This window comes from Dictyostelium purpureum (assembly GCF_000190715.1).
Source record: "Dictyostelium purpureum unplaced genomic scaffold DICPUscaffold_191, whole genome shotgun sequence".
NCBI classification, from domain to species: domain Eukaryota; phylum Evosea; class Eumycetozoa; order Dictyosteliales; family Dictyosteliaceae; genus Dictyostelium; species Dictyostelium purpureum.
Genome location: NW_003519527.1, coordinates 1 through 19,848, shown reverse-complemented (window position 1 = coordinate 19,848; position 19,848 = coordinate 1). Strand labels below are relative to the sequence as shown.

General features: G+C 23.6%; 6 protein-coding genes across 6 annotated transcripts; 4 read left to right on the top strand and 2 right to left on the bottom strand.

The window, feature by feature from the left end:
- Positions 1-1,669: 1,669 nt before the first annotated feature.
- On the top strand, positions 1,670-3,472 carry DICPUDRAFT_98488 (uncharacterized protein; the record flags this gene model as incomplete). The annotated part of the gene is made up of 3 exons (XM_003289734.1): positions 1,670-1,855; positions 1,926-2,020; positions 2,216-3,472. The coding sequence occupies 3 exons, from the start codon at positions 1,670-1,672 to the stop codon at positions 3,372-3,374; spliced, it is 1,440 nt and encodes a 479-aa protein (XP_003289782.1). The 3' UTR covers positions 3,375-3,472.
- Positions 3,473-6,746: 3,274 nt separating this feature from the next.
- On the top strand, positions 6,747-7,769 carry DICPUDRAFT_92369 (uncharacterized protein). The gene has a single exon (XM_003289733.1). It carries the CDS (start codon positions 6,865-6,867, stop codon positions 7,732-7,734), a length of 870 nt encoding a protein of 289 aa, XP_003289781.1. The 5' UTR covers positions 6,747-6,864; the 3' UTR covers positions 7,735-7,769.
- A 51-nt stretch (positions 7,770-7,820) lies between these two features.
- On the bottom strand, positions 7,821-9,098 carry DICPUDRAFT_154224 (uncharacterized protein; the record flags this gene model as incomplete). The annotated part of the gene is made up of 2 exons (XM_003289720.1): positions 7,821-8,472; positions 8,764-9,098. The coding sequence occupies 2 exons, from the start codon at positions 9,096-9,098 to the stop codon at positions 7,821-7,823; spliced, it is 987 nt and encodes a 328-aa protein (XP_003289768.1).
- Positions 9,099-10,334: 1,236 nt separating this feature from the next.
- On the top strand, positions 10,335-12,841 carry DICPUDRAFT_154223 (uncharacterized protein; the record flags this gene model as incomplete). Its single annotated transcript, XM_003289732.1, has 2 exons — positions 10,335-10,484; positions 10,562-12,841. 2 exons carry the CDS (start codon positions 10,335-10,337, stop codon positions 12,839-12,841), a joined length of 2,430 nt encoding a protein of 809 aa, XP_003289780.1.
- Positions 12,842-13,212: 371 nt separating this feature from the next.
- DICPUDRAFT_154222 (uncharacterized protein) lies at positions 13,213-13,439 on the bottom strand (the record flags this gene model as incomplete). The annotated part of the gene is made up of 2 exons (XM_003289719.1): positions 13,213-13,358; positions 13,430-13,439. 2 exons carry the CDS (start codon positions 13,437-13,439, stop codon positions 13,213-13,215), a joined length of 156 nt encoding a protein of 51 aa, XP_003289767.1.
- Positions 13,440-16,779: 3,340 nt separating this feature from the next.
- DICPUDRAFT_36311 (uncharacterized protein) lies at positions 16,780-16,968 on the top strand (the record flags this gene model as incomplete). The annotated part of the gene is made up of 1 exon (XM_003289731.1): positions 16,780-16,968. A coding segment is annotated over one exon (189 nt), but the record flags the coding sequence as incomplete, so codon positions are not given.
- Positions 16,969-19,848: the final 2,880 nt, after the last annotated feature.

Sequence of the window (19,848 nt, the reverse complement as noted above, 5' to 3'; positions counted from 1 at the left end):
ACCTGATATTCCATCACATTTATCATCTGAATGCAGAAACTTTATTCAACACTGTTTAATATTTGATCATGAATCGAGACCAAAAGCAATCGAGTTAATTAATCATGAATTTATTGTAGGTATTCAACTTTTTTAAAATTTTTAAGTATAAAACATTAATAATTTTTCTTTAAATAGAATTACGAAAAAGATAATTTTTTGGAGAAATATAACAATAGAACAACACCCATAGAATTCCCAGAATTTAATAGTAAAAATACCAAAGATATAATAGAAATGATAAAAGATAAAAATAATATTACCCTTAAACTTCCTCTATTTAACCAACCACTAGATTGTTTTATGGTTCATACTGATTCATCTAGTTCGATTCTCGATTCAATACAATCACTTATAATTCCATCATTTAATCACTATATAGACTCAATTCCAGAATCAGTAACAGAGTTAGTTCTTGGTAAAGTTTTTGATTTTAACGAAAATGGCGGTAATCTTCCTCCATCAATCAAAAAATTTACATGCAGTTATGATTTTAAATCACCATTAAAAAAAAATAACAATATACCCAAAAAAGTTTCAGTATTAGTATTAAATAATTACAACCACCCAATTTTAAAAGGCATTATTCCAGAAACAGTTCACACATTAACATTAGGTGAAAATTTCAAAGACTTTAAATCTTTTAGCAACCTTCCGCCATCTGTAATTAATTTAACTTTTGGTGTTTGCAACTGTCAGCTTTCCGACGAAGAAATTAAGAAAGATATTCAAAACAATATTACAAATATTATAATAAAGAGAATAAACTAAAATTTAATAAAATAAAGATAAACCCAAAAATAAATTTATTATTTTTGAGCAACATTAATATTGAAAATATAGAATAGACAGGTTTTGTAATTTTTCTAATGATGTTTTTGTATTAATTTGTTCGACTCAGTTTTGAAATTGAACCACTAATAAACTGTCAGTTAACAGTAAAGGGAGTTGGAAGCGGAATATGGCGCCATAAGAAATAGGAAATATTAAAATATAAAATTAAATTGAAAAAGATGAGCTTAATATCTAATAAATGCTCGTCTAACAGTTCACAAGAGTTGTCAAATATATGATATTTTAATTAAGCAGTTTGCAATGTTTTGTAATTTTTTTTTTGTAGTTCTGGACTGTAATACTCTTCTTCATAGGGATCGTTGGCAAACAAGTGAATATCATCACCATTCTTTTTAAAGTTATCTATTTTTCTAATTAAATATATTTCTATATTCACAAATATTATTTTAAATTTTTATTATTTAAAATTTTCTTATTAAATTTTTTATTTTTTTTTATTGTGGAAACTTTGACTTTGAATCCTGATTTAGAAATGAATTTATAAACTATATAATGTTTTATATCTATTTGGTTTCGAATTCTCATTGACTATATGGTTTTCATTTTGACTTTATATTGATAATTGATTTTGAATTATTATTTCTTTCATTATATTATAAAAGCTGGTCAAGTTTGCCCACACATTTGATTTCAAATTTGCGCAAACTGTTTTGGCTCGTGCAATATTATTAAAAAAAATCTTTTTTTTAATATTTTTTTTTTCAATTTTATTTTTTTTAACCAAAATTTTTTTTTTTTAAATTTTTTTATTTTAAATTTCAAAATTTAATATTAAATGTTAGCATCAGAATCTTCATACACAAAGCACCATGATAATAACGAATGGGATATAGATTTTGAAACTGTATTGGGAAAAGGTGCACGTTGTATTGGTGTTTATTTAGGAAAAAAAAAAAAAAACACTAAATATATTCCTCAAAATATCGAATGTGCAATCAAAATTTCAGAAGAATATAAAAATGTAAGTATTTATATTTATTTAAAGTATTATTTGTTTACCATTGTTTTAATAAATATTATAATTATTATAGAATGAAAATGAAATTAAAGTATTGGATAAATTAATAAATATTAAACATAAAAATATAATAGATATTTATGATTATGCATTTGGGCATCACAAAGGGTATTTCGACTGTTTATTTACTTATATGGAATATTTAAAAGAATATAAAAGCATATATCAGATTTTAGAACTAAAAAAAAAAACAAATTTAAAATTTTGCGAATTTTCAACCTTTACAGAAATACAAATTCAAAAGGTTGCTAATTTTCTCATACACACCGTTGTATATCTAAATAAAAAATATATACATCATAGGGATATTAAGTGTGATAATATTCTTTCATTGCTAATTGATGGGAAAATAGAAAGTTTAAAGTTAATTGACTTTGATATATCCAAGTTTTATGGTGACAAAAACAATTCAAAATATTCATCTATCTGTGGAACACCCACTCATATGGCACCAGAGGTCCTTATTAACAACTCTAAGGCAAGCAGCAAATCAGATATATGGAGTATAGGTTGTACATTAATAGAGATGGCAGGTGGTAGTTTAGTAGGGGAACGACCAAATGGTATACCTGATATTCCATCACATTTATCCAACAAATGCAGAAATTTTATTCAACATTGTTTAATTTTCGATTCAGAATCAAGACCAAAAGCAAAAGACTTGGTAACCCATGATTTTATTGTATCTATACAAAAGAAAATAGGTCAGTGTAATAATATAAAAAACATACCTGTTGAATTAAAAAATTCAGAATTAGATAAACTTTGTTCAATAGGAGAGGAGGTTACTCAAATAACATTACAGGAATTCAATGATATATCTTTAGGATTCGATTTAAATCAACGACCAACAAAATCAATAACACTTATTCTACCTCTGTTTAACCAAGAGTTGAATTTTCTCGAAACTCCAATTCGTAATCTATCAGTTACCTCGCTTATACTACCATCATTCAATAAACCTATTCCATGCGGTTCAATCCCATCAACATTAATATCGCTCACATTAACATCATTTAATCAAATGCTCGATGATGAGTCAATTCCAGAAACAGTATCAGAGTTGGTTCTTGGCAAGGATTTTAAATTTAATGAAAATGGCGGTAATCTTCCTCCATCAATCAAAAAATTTACATGCAGTTATGATTTTAAATCACCATTAAGAATGAATAACAATATACCAAAAAATGCTTTAGAAGTAATATTAGATAATTATAACTACCCAATTATAAAAAATAGTATTCCAGAAACAGTTCACACATTAACATTAGGTGAAAATTTCAAAGATTTGGAAGAGTTTAAATCTTTTAGCAACCTTCCACCATCTGTAATTAATTTAACTTTTGGTGTTTGCAACTGTCATTTTTCAGACGAACAAATTAAGGAATATATTCCAAACAATATTTCAAGTATTACAATAAAGAGAAAAAATAAAAGAAAGTATAATGAAACCCTTGAGTAGTCAAATTGATTGTATAACAATAAAGAGAAAAAACAAAGAGAATAAACTAAATTATAAATATTATATTTTTTTTTTTTATTTAATTGTGCAGTTGGTTCAAAAATTGCCTTCTATCTGTTTGATAGTTTTGCATGAAAATTTTTTTTGTTTTTTATTTAACTATCTTCGAATTAAAAATGTTAAAAGATGAAAATATTACCCTTGAAATTACTCTATTTAACCAACCACTGGAATGTTTAATGCTTCATACCAATTCATCTCGTTCAAAATAATCACTTATAATTCCATCGTTTAATCAATTTATAGACTCAATTCCAGAAATAACAGAGTTAGTTCTTGGCGAAACTTTTCAATTAAATAAATATGGCGGAAATCTTCCTCCATCAATCAAAAAATTTACATGTAGTTATGATTTTAAATCACCATTATCAAGAAATAATAATATACCCAAAAAAGCATCAGTAATGGCACTACTTGGAGAGAGAGTAAGGATATATTATCAAACATAGTCACCAGACAATATGATTAAATTAAATTTACACCTTGTTTCGATTATTAGATATTCTCTATTTTATTCAGTGCTAACAGTTACAAAAATAGTTCAAAGTAACGAAACCTACACTTTCTGAATTTATAATAATTCTGGATGAAAAAAGAAATACTTGAAAACGAGTAGTTTAAATAATTTTAAATTCCATTTGACAATTCAAATAATAAAACTTAAAATAATTTTTTTAATTGCAATATATTTTAAAAAAAAATTTTAAAACTAAAAAAAAAAATATTAAAAAAATAAAAATATTTTTTAAATTAAAATATTTTTTTTTTTTTTAAAATATTTAAAATATGAATAACAATGAAAATAAATTAGGTAATATTAGAATTACTATTATTATTATTATTATTATTATTATTATTATTATTATTATTATTAATAATAATTTGAATATTATCTTTACTTTAATCTATAATTTATACTAATTATAACATTTATCTCCCCATTAAAACAGAGGTATTATTTTTTAAAACATTTAGAAATAAAACCATTCTAAACGAAATTTTTAAAGCAGTATATCAATTAAATAGATACAAAAAGTCGTATTCGTATTATGAAGCAAACAATTTATATTGGCTTTTAAAGAACAATCATTTCAACTTAATAAGGGATAAAATAAATAAAATAAAGCAATATAATAATATAAACGATAATAATAATAATAATAATAATAATAATAATAATACAATTTATAATTTGTTTTTAAAAATTGATCACGAATCTTTAGTTTTAGTTGGTTTAATTCATGATGAAGGTTTATTTAGAGATTTATTAACGTATTGGCAAGATAATTATAAACCGTGTAATTCTGTAAATTTAAATGGGTTAGAGTTTTTAGAAGGTTTAGGAAAAGATTCAAGCTATAGAACCAAGAAAAATAAAAGTAGTGACTCTGGAAGAAGAAGTGTAAATATTGATTTCTATGTAGAGGAAGAGGAGGATGAGGAAGAGGAGGATGAATATGACAACGATAACTATATGTTCGTTCAAACGACCAATTTTATTCAACCTTTTATAAAAAAACAACCAAAAAACGAGCGTGATATAATGGCAATGTACGAAGGCTCCACTTTTTTATTAGTAGATGGAATCTTAAAGTTTGGTAGCTTATCTAGACTAAAGTACTTTTTTGAAGAAAGTTGCTGCTTTTCATCATTCCTAACCAAAGAAGATGTAATTAAGCGAATAATCATCAGATCCAGGCCACTCTTACCATTAGATATAATAAAATACCTTATAGACTATATAATAAATAAAGGCAATGATAAATCACTATTACTACCGTTTATTAAAGATCAAATCAAAAGGCACAACAGTAATGATCCCAATGAACATCAGCATCATCAACAACAACAACAAAGAGAATCAAAAGAAGAATTTTTATCATATATTTTACAGGTTGTAATTGATAATAAAGAACTATATCAGCATACAGAAAATGGTGTTATTGAAGAGCTAATTAACTTATATAACACAGAACCAACGCTACCAATAGAGCTATTAAGGATTGCAGATGAAAAAACCGGTTTGTTGCACAAGATTCCACAGGCTAAAATAATTCAAAAGGTCGAACCAAAGAACTATGATACTATAGAATTCCTAGTTAAAGTTTTTGGTCTAGATGTCTTAAAATCCCAATCAAATATACTTCTACCAAGATTTATAAAATCAATCTTTGATAAGCATGGTAAAGATACAGAAGACTCGGTTAAATTATTATGGTACTTTTTCAACAATGACTTTGAACTATCAATTTACTTTACATCGATCGTTGCATTTCTTGGCGAATATGAATTGCTGGCTGCATGGATAGAAAGAAATGAAAGCAGAGGCAACACCAACTACTCTAGCTATATAGCACCTGTAGCATTCGAATTGGCATGTTTAACTGGCATTCCAATGTATTCGACGCACTTTATAAACTCTTCAACCTTTTCAATATCAATCGAACCTATAATATCTAAATTTGAAACAAATTTATTTCATCTATTAGACATACTTGAAAGATACCCTAAATCAAACTATGAAGATACCGATATCAACGAAGCAGCCAATGTAAATAATTACGATATTCATATTTACGACCATTCATCAACTACACCTATCGATATTATAACTTTAAAGTCAGAATCCAATAATTCATTTTTGGTATGTCCCAATTTTTTAAAACAAGAACTAAGACCATTTGTTAATGAATCAAAACAAGAAATGCATCACAATTACCTTAAAGGCCGTAACGATGAATGTTCTAAAAAGTATTTCAAAATAATGGAATTACTGTACCCTCGTGTAGCCATTGATGAATCTTTTGAAACTTTAGCAACAGCAAATGGTATTGGGTGTAATAGACTAATAATAGACCATCTCTTATCAAAAAAATCAATAGACAGTGACTCCAACATACTCAGTATTCAAAGATTACTATCCACACTGTGCTTCTTTAACCAAAAAGAAATCTTTATGGATATCCTTTTAAAAGAACCGAGAGAAAAAACAATAGATTTAGAAGACTATATATTATGGCTAAGATTATCATTAATAAATTTGAATCAAGAACTTTATGAATTTATTTCAAATCTACCTTATTATGGTCATGTAGAAGTCAAAGATCTTCATTTATTACTATTTCCAATACTAAAGGGCTCACTAGAAATAGTTAAATATTTACATCAAGTTCAAAATCATTCAATAATAGATACATACATCTCATTAGCAATCATTAATAACGATGACCCACTAAAAAAACATCAATTAAAAAAGCATCAAAAAAATAGACATAACCAACAACACAATATAGATGAATATAAAATCAATAACAGTAATCTAAATAATAATAACAGTAATAATACAATAGAATCAATTTATAAAAATAAAAATGAAATAATAAAATATTTAATAAAAAATAAAAAATTTAAAATTACAAAATCATTAACTATGGCATGTTATATGGAAAATCAAGAGATAATAGACTATATATTAGATTCAATCCATGAAACAGGTCAATACGTTAGCGATAATAATAACAGCGATATTAGAATACTACTTGCACAAGGATCAGACTATTCGATTATAGAAAAAATTTTAGCTACCAAATTAAAATATCAAAACTCTGGTGAACATCAAAGATTTATACCCGAAACTTTTATTATCGCCTTCGTAAATGGTCATATTAAAACAGGAGAGTTGTTCATTAGGTCCAAGTACATTAATTGGAATGTAAATCAAATTGACCCAACATGTATAGCGCCAATACTCTACCACTGTAGAGAGGAGTTAATAACAGAGTTTTTATTTAAAAACAAATGCCTTTCGGATCTATTCAACTTTTTTACCAAAACGACTGTAGCTGATTTCTCCATTCTCTTGTCAAGCTTTTCCCATAAAGATACGATATCAATGTTCTTGGCATACTACTGCATAACTTTAAGAAATAATAGTCTTCATCACTCTTCAGAATCAAGTAACAACAATTTAAAACTTCAGTTTTATTTAGGTGATTTCTTTTTCAACATTTTAAAAGTACTGGTATTCCAATGCGATTTAGACACTCTAAAGAAACTTTGCAACATTGAATTATTTAATAGACATTTCAATTGGGATTTATTTGTGTGGTCCATTCAATTTCAAAACCTTCCAATAATTTCATTTTTATTTAACAAAGTTTACGATTATATCGAACAAAATCAAAAAGTGTATCAACTATCAGATTTAATTGAAGATTATTATGATAATAAAAACCTAAAAGAACTATTTAATAATTTAAAAAAAAGTATTAGAAATAAAAAGAAAAAAATAAAAAAATAATTTGAAATTATCTCATTACCAAATTATCTGTAAATAAAAAAAAACAATAGGGGATGTAAAATAATTGATTATAGTTTATTAAATTTTTAAATTAACAATATTAATGATGTTAATAATAAAATAAATACTAATGAAAGATTAAAACTATTGACTGATAATGCAGTGCTTATTGTTTCTTTATAATATGAAGAGTCATAAGCTATAGGTACATAACGAAAATTTGGGACTATTGAGGTTAAAAATTCGTTAGCAACCAAGCTTGTAACAACGCCATCTTGATTGCGGTTTTTTTTAGTTGTGTTGAAAGATTCTATTGTTTTTGTTTCTAAATCAAACAAGTAACCCTCTGCATTAGTATTTAAATTACTGAAATAAACAAAACGTGGATTCAAACCTCTAACCAAATTAATGCTACTATATTTTACTTTCTTATTGGTTTGGAATAAAAGTTCCAATGATTTGGTATTTGTATTAAATAGGTATAACATCATAACTGGATCAGCTTCATTCTTTCCTAAAAAAACAAATTGGTTTTTATAAGATGACACATAGCTATTTAAATTTTGGCTAATATATACACCTTCGATATTAAACATTTCGGTTGTGTTTTTTAAAACTTCTAATCTAAATACTTGTAATGGCAATGTTTTTGAAAATACATATACTTTCTCTTTGATATCATAATAAGCATCTCTTACACTATATACAGTTGTATTAAAATCAACATAAATTGAATAACTATAAAAAAAATATTAGTAAAAAGGGTTCATAAGCAACTCTATTTGAAATAAATGTAAAATACTTACTGTGAATCTTTTTCAAAACTATATACACAAATATAATTATGTGTGCTATTACTTGTGGTCATTAGTAATAAATCCAATTCGTCATCATAAAAAATGTTTTTATATATATTTGGGTATGAAAGCTTTGATAAACCTAGTGGTTTTTTTAAATCCAATCCAAAATATCCAGTTTCTGTATCATGCAAGGCGAAATCTAAATTTAATCCTATAAAAAACACTATACATAAATTTAAATATTTTAATATAAGAAATAAATAAATCTTGTATAATTATAATAATATATTTTGATAACTTGCATTTTTTAGAATCTACTATCATCCATGGTTTAAAATTTTTAAAAGTTAAACCTAAATGATAACCAGTGTATGTAAAGTTTTCATTAAAATTTAAATATGAAAAATAGTAATCATTAATGTTTTCTAAAACAAGATTATAACTAAAAACTTTTGATGTTGGTTTAAGATTTTTTAGATCACTTGAAATATTTCCAAAAAACTGACCACCTAAACAACAGTTTATAACTGTAAAAATAAATATTAATAAAATATACTTTTTCATTATTGTTTAAAAAAAATAAAATAAAAATTTTATATATAGAACAAAATTTTTATTTTATATATAATTTTTTTGATCCAAAAAAATATTGACAACACTCTGTCATCACTTGTTTATATGATTTTTTTTTGTTTATTTGAAAAAAGACAGGAAAATCAAAAATATCTTTATATTATTTAAAATAAAATAAAAATAAAATAAATATAAAAAAAAAAAAAATAAAAAAAAAATAAAAATAAAAAGATTTTGTAAATCGCTAACCGTGAAGTGATTTTTTTGGTATTGTTTAATAGAATTTTTTTATAGAAAAATTTGGTTTTTTCCCAAATTTTATCATAATTAAAAAATTTTCCAAAAACAGTTTTTTTTTTTGCCACCAAAAATTAATATGTAAAAAAAAAAATCTAATAAAATTTATCAATCATATGCATATAAAAGTAAATTTTTAATTTTTTTTATATATTTATATTTATGATAGTAAACAGAAATAATCCAACAAAATTTTTTTAAAAAAAAAAAAAAAAAATTTATTTTTTTTTTATTTTTATTATTCAATTTTTTATGATAATTGATTTCAAGTTTGTGTATATTTTTTAAATAAAAATAGAGATAAACATTTAAATTAATTAAAATATTTTTTTTATTTAATATAAAAAAAGGATTCTAATTAAAAATGGGGAATTTGTGAATAACAAACCTATTTTCATCAAAAAAAATATTATTTGTTTTCTTTTATTAAATAAAATGAAAAATATTTATTTTGATCAAAACGATAAAAATGGATCCGAAACAAAATATTATTTTTTTTTTTTTTGTTGTCATCTAAATATATTTTGCCTATATTTTTTTTAAAGAAAAAATTTCGTCCCACTTAACTACAAAAAATATTTTTAATTATTTTTTTTTTTTGTGTAATGCAAATTATCATCATAATTAATTTGTTTTATTTTAAAACTTTTCACCTAAAGACGAGCTATAAATATAGATTTTTTTTTTATTTTTTTTTTATTTTTTTTTTTTAATTTTTTTATTTTTTAATTTTTTAATTTTTTTTTTTTTTAAATTATTATTTTTAATCAGTATGCAACAAAATAATAAATATTTGGTTGGATTTCATTCATATAAATCATAAAGTTTTTAATCATTACATTATTATGAAATAACTATGTAAATAACAACCAAATCAATCAATCTATCAAATAAATAAATCTGTAAATTAAATAATAATAATAAATAATAATGAATTCTTTTGAAAAAAGGTTACTCTTGTTAAAAAAAGATGAAAAGGAATCTTTTATGAATTTAGTAAAGCAACTTTTAACAAAAGAGAAAACAATATTATTTGATATAATTGATTCTAAACTAAGAAAAATACAATCATCATATATAGTATGTATATTATTATTAATTATAATTATAATAACAATAATAATAACATTAATATAAACTTTTTATTTCTTTTATAGCAAAAGCCATTTAATTTAAAATATTTACAAACTTTTATAAAGGACGATGATGAAGATGACGATGATGAAAGTGAAAAAGAAGATAGTGATAATAACAGCGAAGATGAAGATAAGAAAAATAAAAAATTGAATGGTAAAAAGAAAAAAGAAGAGGAAATTGAAGAGGATCATTTTGGAAACGTTAAAAAAGTTAAAAAAGAAGAAAAAGAAGAAGAGGAACCGTTCGAGGAAATTATAGAAACTAAAATAATACCAAAGAAACCAATATTAAATTTAAATAGTAATAAAAATATTCCAACAGATATAAATAATAATAGCAGTGATGCATCATTAAAACCAACATCATTATCAAACTCTACTCAGCAACCACCACAACAAGGAACCATCCAAAGAATCCAGTCGATTCAAAATTTAATGCGAACCAATAGTATAAAATCACTATTGTTTAAACCATTATACAGTCAAAGTCAAAGTAATTTAGATGATACACTAAATAATGATAATATTAATAATAATAATAGTAATAGTAATAGTGATGGATTAAAATCAACACCATCAACATCAGGGTCAATAGCAACATCATTTATATTACCAAATAATTTAGAATCAATTTTTGATGAAAGTAATAAAATTGGTGAAGGTGGTCATTCTGTCATTTATAGATACATGGGCTGTGCATTAAAAAAGTTTAAGAGTGCTTCTTCTCTCTCTTCATCTGCAGAGGTCAGTAGTTTGTTTGAAAATGAAGTTTCAATATTAGAGAAGCTAGACCACAGCAATATTATCAAAATTATAACCAGCTCAACTTTAGAGAAAATTATATTATTAGAGTATATGGATCAGGGCAGTTTAGAAAAGTATCCACAGCAACAGCCGTTAGAACCAAAACAACATTCGCCGCGTCAATTAATAGATATCCAAATTCAACATCAACAGCTTCCAAATCCACTTGTAGTCATTCAAGATATGCAGTCCGTTGTAGATGCAATGATTTATCTTCACTACGAAAAATCCATACTTCATTTGGATTTGAAACCATCAAATATTTTAAAAAGCTCAAGCGGAGAAATAAAGTTAATCGACTTTGGAATCAGTAAATCATCAAGCAATAGTCCTAGACATATGGTTAATATGGGATCATATAGATACACTTCCCCAGAGTTTTTCAACAACTCTAGTGTCGGTAGGGCAAGTGATGTATTTTCATTTGGTATAATGCTGTGGGAGCTATTAAATTGGAGAATTCCTTATGAAAGTTTAACCAGAGATCAAATTAAAAACATAAAGAACGAAATGGAAAGAGAGTCTCATTTACCATTAGACCATCTACCCATAAGTATTCAAGATTTAATTAGACTATGCTGGAAACAAGATCCATCGATTAGACCAGACTTTAAAGATATTAAATCAAGATTAGAGGAAATTATAACAAGTAGTGTACCAATAAATAGCGGTAAAATATTTTGGAAAAATTGTTGTGGCTATAAATTAAATGGTGGTAGTAGTAGCAACAATAATAGCCAAGTTAAGATATTAGAGTCTATTCCATGGCAAGATTTCAAATCATATCTATTATCTCAAATTAAAATAGACTATTCAAAACCATTAAAGACCAATATAAATAATAATAATAACAATAATAAAAGTAACAGTAATAATATCAATACCATTAATAAATTATCACCATATCACGAATATATGCTCGATTATATAAAATATATATTAAAGGTCAGTGAAAAGAATAAGGATGTAACAGTAGATAGTTTTGCAAGATTCTATATATTATTCTCACCAATATCATCAAGTTTATTTAGAAGTGTTCAAAATTTTTGTGATATTCAAGGAATGTATGGGTACTGTGTAAAGAAAGATTTCATACCTAGTAGCTCAATGTTAAATAGTTTAAATGGTATTGGTTACTTATTATTTTTAGACCCAGTATGTCCAAATTATATTTATTTAAAAATAAAATCAAAAAATAATAGCAGTGGTGGTGGTGGTAATAGTAATAGTGGTACTACAGGAGAAACAGCGCTTATAGATTTTACAATAAGAATTAAAATTAATAATTATCATCAAAAAACTTTTCAATGTCATGGTTATTCAAGCTCAACATTATCAGGTTTATTAAAAGAGTTGCAACAGGTAATCGAGGGTCATAATGGTACAGGTAATACCGGTAAAAAAGCAAACAGTAAAATATTCCAAAGAAGTCCTATATCAGAAATTAAAGATAGATATTTAAATGGTTTTTATTTTAACCAAAACAGATTGCAATAATAATTTAACAAAAAAAAAAATAAAAAATAAAAAAGAAATGTAATAATAGACAAATAAAAAAGATGTAATAGTTATTTTTTTAATTAAATAGTTTTTTATTTTAGTTTTATTTGAATGAAAAAATTTAAAATTTTAGATATCATTAGATTTATTTATTAACTTTTAGTGTTTTCTGTTATTGTATGTTTATATTTTATAATATTAATTACATTAAAAAAAAAAAAAAAAAAAAAAAATTTAAAAAACAAATAAATAATAAAATAAATTAAAAAAAAGAAATTATTATAATTGAAATACTCATTTTTAATAATAATCAAAAATTAAAATTAGTTTTGAAAAAGATAAGTTTTTTTTTATTTTTTTTTTTTTTTTTAGAAACAATATGGTCTACTGAAAAACATCATTTTCTTTTGGATGGTTTCGGCAACTGAATTTGAATCAAAGTTTAATGTATTTTCTTTAGATAAAACATTTGATGGTTGAGATGATTGTGATGATGATAATGAAACGATTGATTCTGTTAATAAAAAAAAAAAAAAATTTTAATATTATATAAATATAAAAAAATTTAATTAATCAAATACTTACTGAATAACATTTTTAAAGTAGAAAAATTAATTAATTAATAAATAAATAAATAAAAAAGATAAATAAATAGTTTTAAAATAAATTAATAAATATTGAGTTTTAATAAAAAGTTTTAAATTAATATAAAAAAATTAATAATAAATAAAAAAAAATAAATAAATAAGTTTAATTTTAAAAAAAAGGAAGTTTAGTTTAAATAAATAGTATTTTTGGTTCTTAATAAATAAATAAATAATTAGTAATGCTTATGATATTGATTAAATAAAAAATTTTAAAGTTATTTATACTTTTTTTTTTTAGTTTTTTTTTATAATTAATTTTAAAAAAAATAAAATTTAAATATAGAAATAATTATTTTCACTTTTTACTATTTTTAATATATATTTCCGATATTTAAGAATTGATTTTCTTGAATATATATTTAAAACATTGTTTAGATACTAACAGTATTAACACAGTATTACTGCAGTAATTGCTTATAAAGTATAAAATTGTAAATATTTTATAATTTTTTAAAATAATTTCCCCACCCACACCCCAAAAAAATATAAAAATTAAATATATAATTCCACCAATCACACACCCACTACCCTAAAAAACAATAATATTACATCTTTTTTATCATTTGGGGTTACTCTGATACTGGGTAATTATTAAAAATTAAAATTTAAATCTTATAAAAATATTATAATAATCTAAACTCATCTATTATCATTATAATATATTTAAAAAAAATAAAAGAGGATTAAACAATATGGGTGGTGTAAAAATTAATAAAAAATTGATTTGATTGATTTTTATAATTTTCTTTTTTTACTTTTTAAATTATTAGAATCGGTATAAATAAATATTTTTAAAGATATTTTCTTATCAATAATATTCATTTTTGTTTTTTTATAAAAAAAGTTCAGTGAATGATTATCTACTTTTTTGGTTAATTTAATTTTCTAATTTTGGAAATAATAAAATTTTTGATTGTATATTTATAATAATAATAAAATGGGTTTTGTGGTGTCGGTTTTATTTAATTTCTTTTTTTATTTTTTTTATTTGAAGATCAAAATTAGTAAATTATTTTCTTTGTAATTTTCTATTATAGTTCATATTTTAATTGATTTTGGTAAAAATATTTTTAATCTGAATTTATCATTATTTGAAATATAAAAAAAAAAAATAGATATTTTTTTATTTTTTTATTTTTTTTTTTTTTCAAAAATTTTTTAAAATTTTTTTCTTTATCATATATAAATTAATTTTAATGAATATAACAGATAATTTATTTTATAATAAAATTTTCAAAAATAAATATTTAATAAATAAAATTTTTAGATATGCAAAAGAAATTTCGGTTTTAAATATTATATATAATTTAGTGGTATTTGAAACTCAAGAATATTATGACAGTTACAAGTACAATCAATACAATTCGAAATTTAGGATTCTATTTAACACAAGATCTATCAATTTAGAAGATTTGCCAAAGAATATAGAATCACTCGATTTTATATGGTATAGTGATGGTCCAGATACCCATCTCAATTGTTTATATTATACAAGAGATCTCACAAATTTACCATACTGGTTAAAAGAGGTTACAATACCTTCTGGCTTCGACATGGAAATAATAAAGAGGTTAAATAGTTTAGAATCATTGGAAATAATTAATAGTTTAACTGAAAATTTCAAGATCGTTGAAAATTCATTACCAGATTCAATTACCAAATTAAGTTTACAAAATTACGAATTTCCCATCAACAAAGAAATGTTACCAAAAAATTTAAAAAACTTCACCCTCTATCAGTATGACAATAGAATATCACAATGCCAAATAGAATCATTACCAGATACCATCGAGGATATCTACTTTTTTTCAGTAAAAAAAATTTCGTATTTTCAATTCGATAACAGCTTTAAATCATTAAAAAACTTAAAAATCTATGGAATGAAAAACTTCAAATTTAAAAAAGGCTTTAAGTTCCCAGAAACATTGACCGTGTTGGATTGCACCTTTGAAAAGATGCCTCAAGATCTGCCCAAGAACCTAAATTACTTATATATATACATCAATAGAGTGGGCAACAGAAGAAAAGCATTAAAAACATTATCAAAACTACATGTTTTAGAAACTCTTGGTATCGATATAGATAAATCATCACATTTCAAAATATTTAATAGTAGTTCCTATGATATTTCATTGCTTCCAAAAAGTTTGAAATCAATACGGTTTGGAAATGTTTTTGGTGCTCTTCTAGCCGACAAGCCCCTGCTACCCAATCAGTTGCCACCAAATCTAGAGTACCTTAGTTTAGGTGAATTTACAAACGGAAATAAACCATTGGTTCAAGATAATATATTCCCAGAGTCTTTAACTTTTCTTAAATTTAATTTATTTGATCAAAAAATTGGAGAAAACACAATACCCAAAACAGGAAAGTTAAAACAACTATTTTTGGGTAGCACATATAATCAAATTATTAATGAAAGTTCAATTCCACCAAGTTTAGAATACCTCAAAATTTCAAATAAAAACTATGAACACACATTAATGTTCAATTCAGATCCTAAAGTAAACCCAATTATCTATTGCTATGATCTAGATAGAAGAATCAAATACTATGAATCAAATCCCGAGCAGTTGCGTTCACTTTCTTTTTTTGGAAGAGAAGATTCCATCAATGAATCATTTTTCAAAAACAAAATCAATTTAGAAAAATTAGTGATAGGATATTATAGGTACCAGTTTGATCAAACCACTTTTCCAAAAGATAATAATATTAAATTTTTAGAAATCAATGGTTTTTTTATAAAAGAAATTAATCTTGATCATTTTAAAAACTTGGAAACTATTCAAATCAATAGTTCAAATCCAATTATTAAAATATCAAATGATGAATATGGCAACCCCAAATTTTACAACTTAAAAACAATTCAATTTGATAACACCCATACTTATTTAATTAATAGTTTAGATCCAATATTTTATCCATTTATAAAAATAAATAAAAAAATATATTAAAATTATATAATATTATATAAATATTAAATATGGTTTATAGCATAAAACAAATGATTCACATAGTTTTTTGGTGACACCATTTTTTTTTCAATTTTTTTTATAAATATCTTAATTTTTTTCAATATCTTTTTTTAATATCTTTTTTTATTTTTTTTTAATTTTTTTTATTTTTTTTAAAATTATTTGATTTTCTAAAAAAACATTTTCCATAATATTAAATGTAAAAAAAATTTTTTTTTTTTTTTGTTTTTAAATTTTTTTTTATAAAATATCTTTCCCTTTTATTTATTTTTTTATTTAAAAAAATATTAAATATATATATAGAAAGACAATCATGGAAAAGAAAAGGAAAGAAATAGAAGATTTAGATACAGATAATAGTACAATCACATATAAAAAATTTAAAAGTGAATTTAATTCAGATAGTTTAGATTATAGAAAGCTTCAAAAATTATCAATATCATTAAATTTGGGTGGTGGTGGCACTAAAATTTCAATCTATAATAGAATAGAAAATTATCTCAAAGGTCCAACAGAAGAAATTGAAGAGATCCAAAGTAATACAAATAAAGAACCATCACAGTTAACTGTCGAAAATGCAAGTACTGAGGAGTTGTTGTTCTGGAAAATATTTAGAAATGTTTTTCTTTTCAAATCAATATTTTCAAATTTCAAATATAGCAAACTGTGCAGCTACAATGATTTAATTGGTGCAAGCTATGTATTGGACAACTTTAGTAATGGGGACGCAATTATAAGAGATAAAATAAAGAGTAAAAATTATTTAATGGCCAATTTCAGGGAATTGGAGATAGTTATAGAAAAAATTACCAAAGATACCAAAGAGAATAGAGAGTTCTATATACAATTGTTCTCAAACTTTCCATACTATTCCAAAGGTTGTGACAATTATAATCAGTTCACCAACGCCCCATTCTGGTTACAACTTTGTGTTAATAACAGTAATATTCCCGCATTTAATGGGTACATCAAAGTATTTAATATGGATAAAAATTCAGTTTCATCAAATTTAAATAAAAAAATAGGAAAATTTGAAAACTATTATGATAATTGCTATAAAGGTTATAAGATGACAGAGTACCTTAAAGCAAATGGATATAATTATAATTTAGTAGAATTAACAATATACCATGTTATTCGAGGGTTTATGTATTCGCAAAAGTTCAAAATCTTAATAAAGATATACAAGAATACCCAAGAAAAAAATCTCGAACCAAAAGAAAAGTACCAGAGTATAGTGAAATCAATAAACAAACATTTAGAGCTGAACCAATTTAGCACACTACAACTAAATTCAACCATTGATGATATATCAATGTCAAATGATCAAAGTTTAAACCCAATAATCTGCAATATATTTAAAGTTTTATATTCAATATATAAATTAAAATTTATTAATTCAAAAAAACCAACTATGTACTATATTTATTTTAAAGAAAAGTCAAAAGCAGAACAAATTATTAAAGAAAGAGGTGAAGATATAATTTCATTTGGAAAAGAACTATTTACAGTAATCAACAGCGATAATTGCAAAAAATATCAAAAAGATTTATTTTTTTCTTCAAATAATTTATTTCACTCTACTTATGAGTTACAAATCAATGTTATTTCAACCAATAGATTGGATTTAATACAACATACCTTTGATAACTTAGAGGAATTCTTATGTCTTTCAGAAGAGTGTATTCCCGAATCTTTACCTTTAATTACAAAAACAGAGGTTTTAGATTACTTTTTTAACAATAAAAAAACAAACCAACTTTTATTTAGTGACCAAAACATATATTGGCCTCACATCAATGAAAAAGTACTGCACCATTTTGAAAATTTAATGAAAAGTAAATCTAGAAAGTTTTTAATCAGTGCCCATCCAGATTATAACGATAGTACTCGATTATTAGAAGTTTTGGAAATAGCATTCAAAAACCCTCAACTTTATATTATAGAAAATGGTTTCAAAATTAGCCGTTATAATAATTTCCTTTGCTTTGCAATAGAAGAAAATAGACAAGATTTAGTAATATCAGTTTTAGAAAGCTATATAAAGAATTTAAAAAGAAGTGATGTTTTAGAAATTGAAGTAATCATTGGATATTCCTCGTACACAAAAACTTATAAATTTTTATCATGGATATTTCAAGACCTCTCAGATCAATATTTATTTGATAACAGTGGATCTTCAGAATTACTTATTAAATCAGGTACAAACCCAGAAAATAAAAAAGCCTACGAAATTATACTAAGATATGGGAATTGGGAATCCCTCTTATGCAGATGTGCACGTTATGATGCCCTCTTTAGAATATTCAACACACCTTCAAAACTTGTTACATTGTTCCATAAAGGATCATATAATGTTAGTGTTTGTTTGTTTTTAAAGTTGGTAGAATTAAATATCGAACTCGACGATTTAATAATGGTATCAGTTTCAAGAGGTTATATACAAGTGCTAAAAGCCATTTTAATTAAAAAGCCATCATTGTTAATGAAAAAGGAATTGGTAGTCAACGCAATAGACAGTAAAAATCAAGAAATAACACAGTTTTTTTTAAAAAATGTTAAATTCTCAAACAAAGATTTAAATTTTTTAAAAAACTACGAAGAAAAGGCCAAATTTTAAATAAACCATGAATTTTAAAAATGAGTTTTTTATTATTATATCAGTCTTTTTTAAATTTTTTTAATTTTTATTTTTTTTTTGCTTTAAAGTAGGGCTCTACATAGTCATCTTGAAACAAAACATAAATTTAAAATGTGGGCAAAACATCTGCTGGCAGAGTTGTTAAATGAAGATTCTATAATTTTTTCATCACAGAACAGCATTTTGACAGCAGTGATATCGGTATTTTGGGTTAACATTACAAATATTACTTCACTAAACATAAGTGAACCAAATATTACTTCACTAAATATTAGTGAACCAAATATTACTTCACCAAGCATTAGCCCATGCAAGTATTCTATCCATTTTAGAAAAATATGGTGAGGATGCTAAAAAAATGATCCTTAATCCATACCTAATCCCACTTCCTGCAACCGAACCAGAGAATGATCAATGTTGTCATTTTAAAAGATCTAAAATTGTAGGCATTAGAAAAAAATTAAAAAAAAAAAATTATTTAATTTTGAAAGTCAAACAAATTTTATTAAAAAAAAAACAAATAAAATTTAATTTATTTTAAAAAAAAAAAATAAAAAAAAAAATAAAAAAAAAATTATTTACAAATAAAATTATTTTATTTTTTTATTATTACTAACTTTTCTTGGTTACTGAAAAATAGTAAAATTTGTAATGTTTACAACAATAGCCAAAATTATTTCATGTTTGATTTACAATGATTATAATAATTTTGAACAGACACTTATAAAAAATATTAAATCG

Coding starts and splice junctions, on each gene's coding strand:
- DICPUDRAFT_92369 (XM_003289733.1), top strand. CDS start 6,865: ATGGCATGTTATATGGAAAATCAAGAGATAATAGACTATATATTAGAT.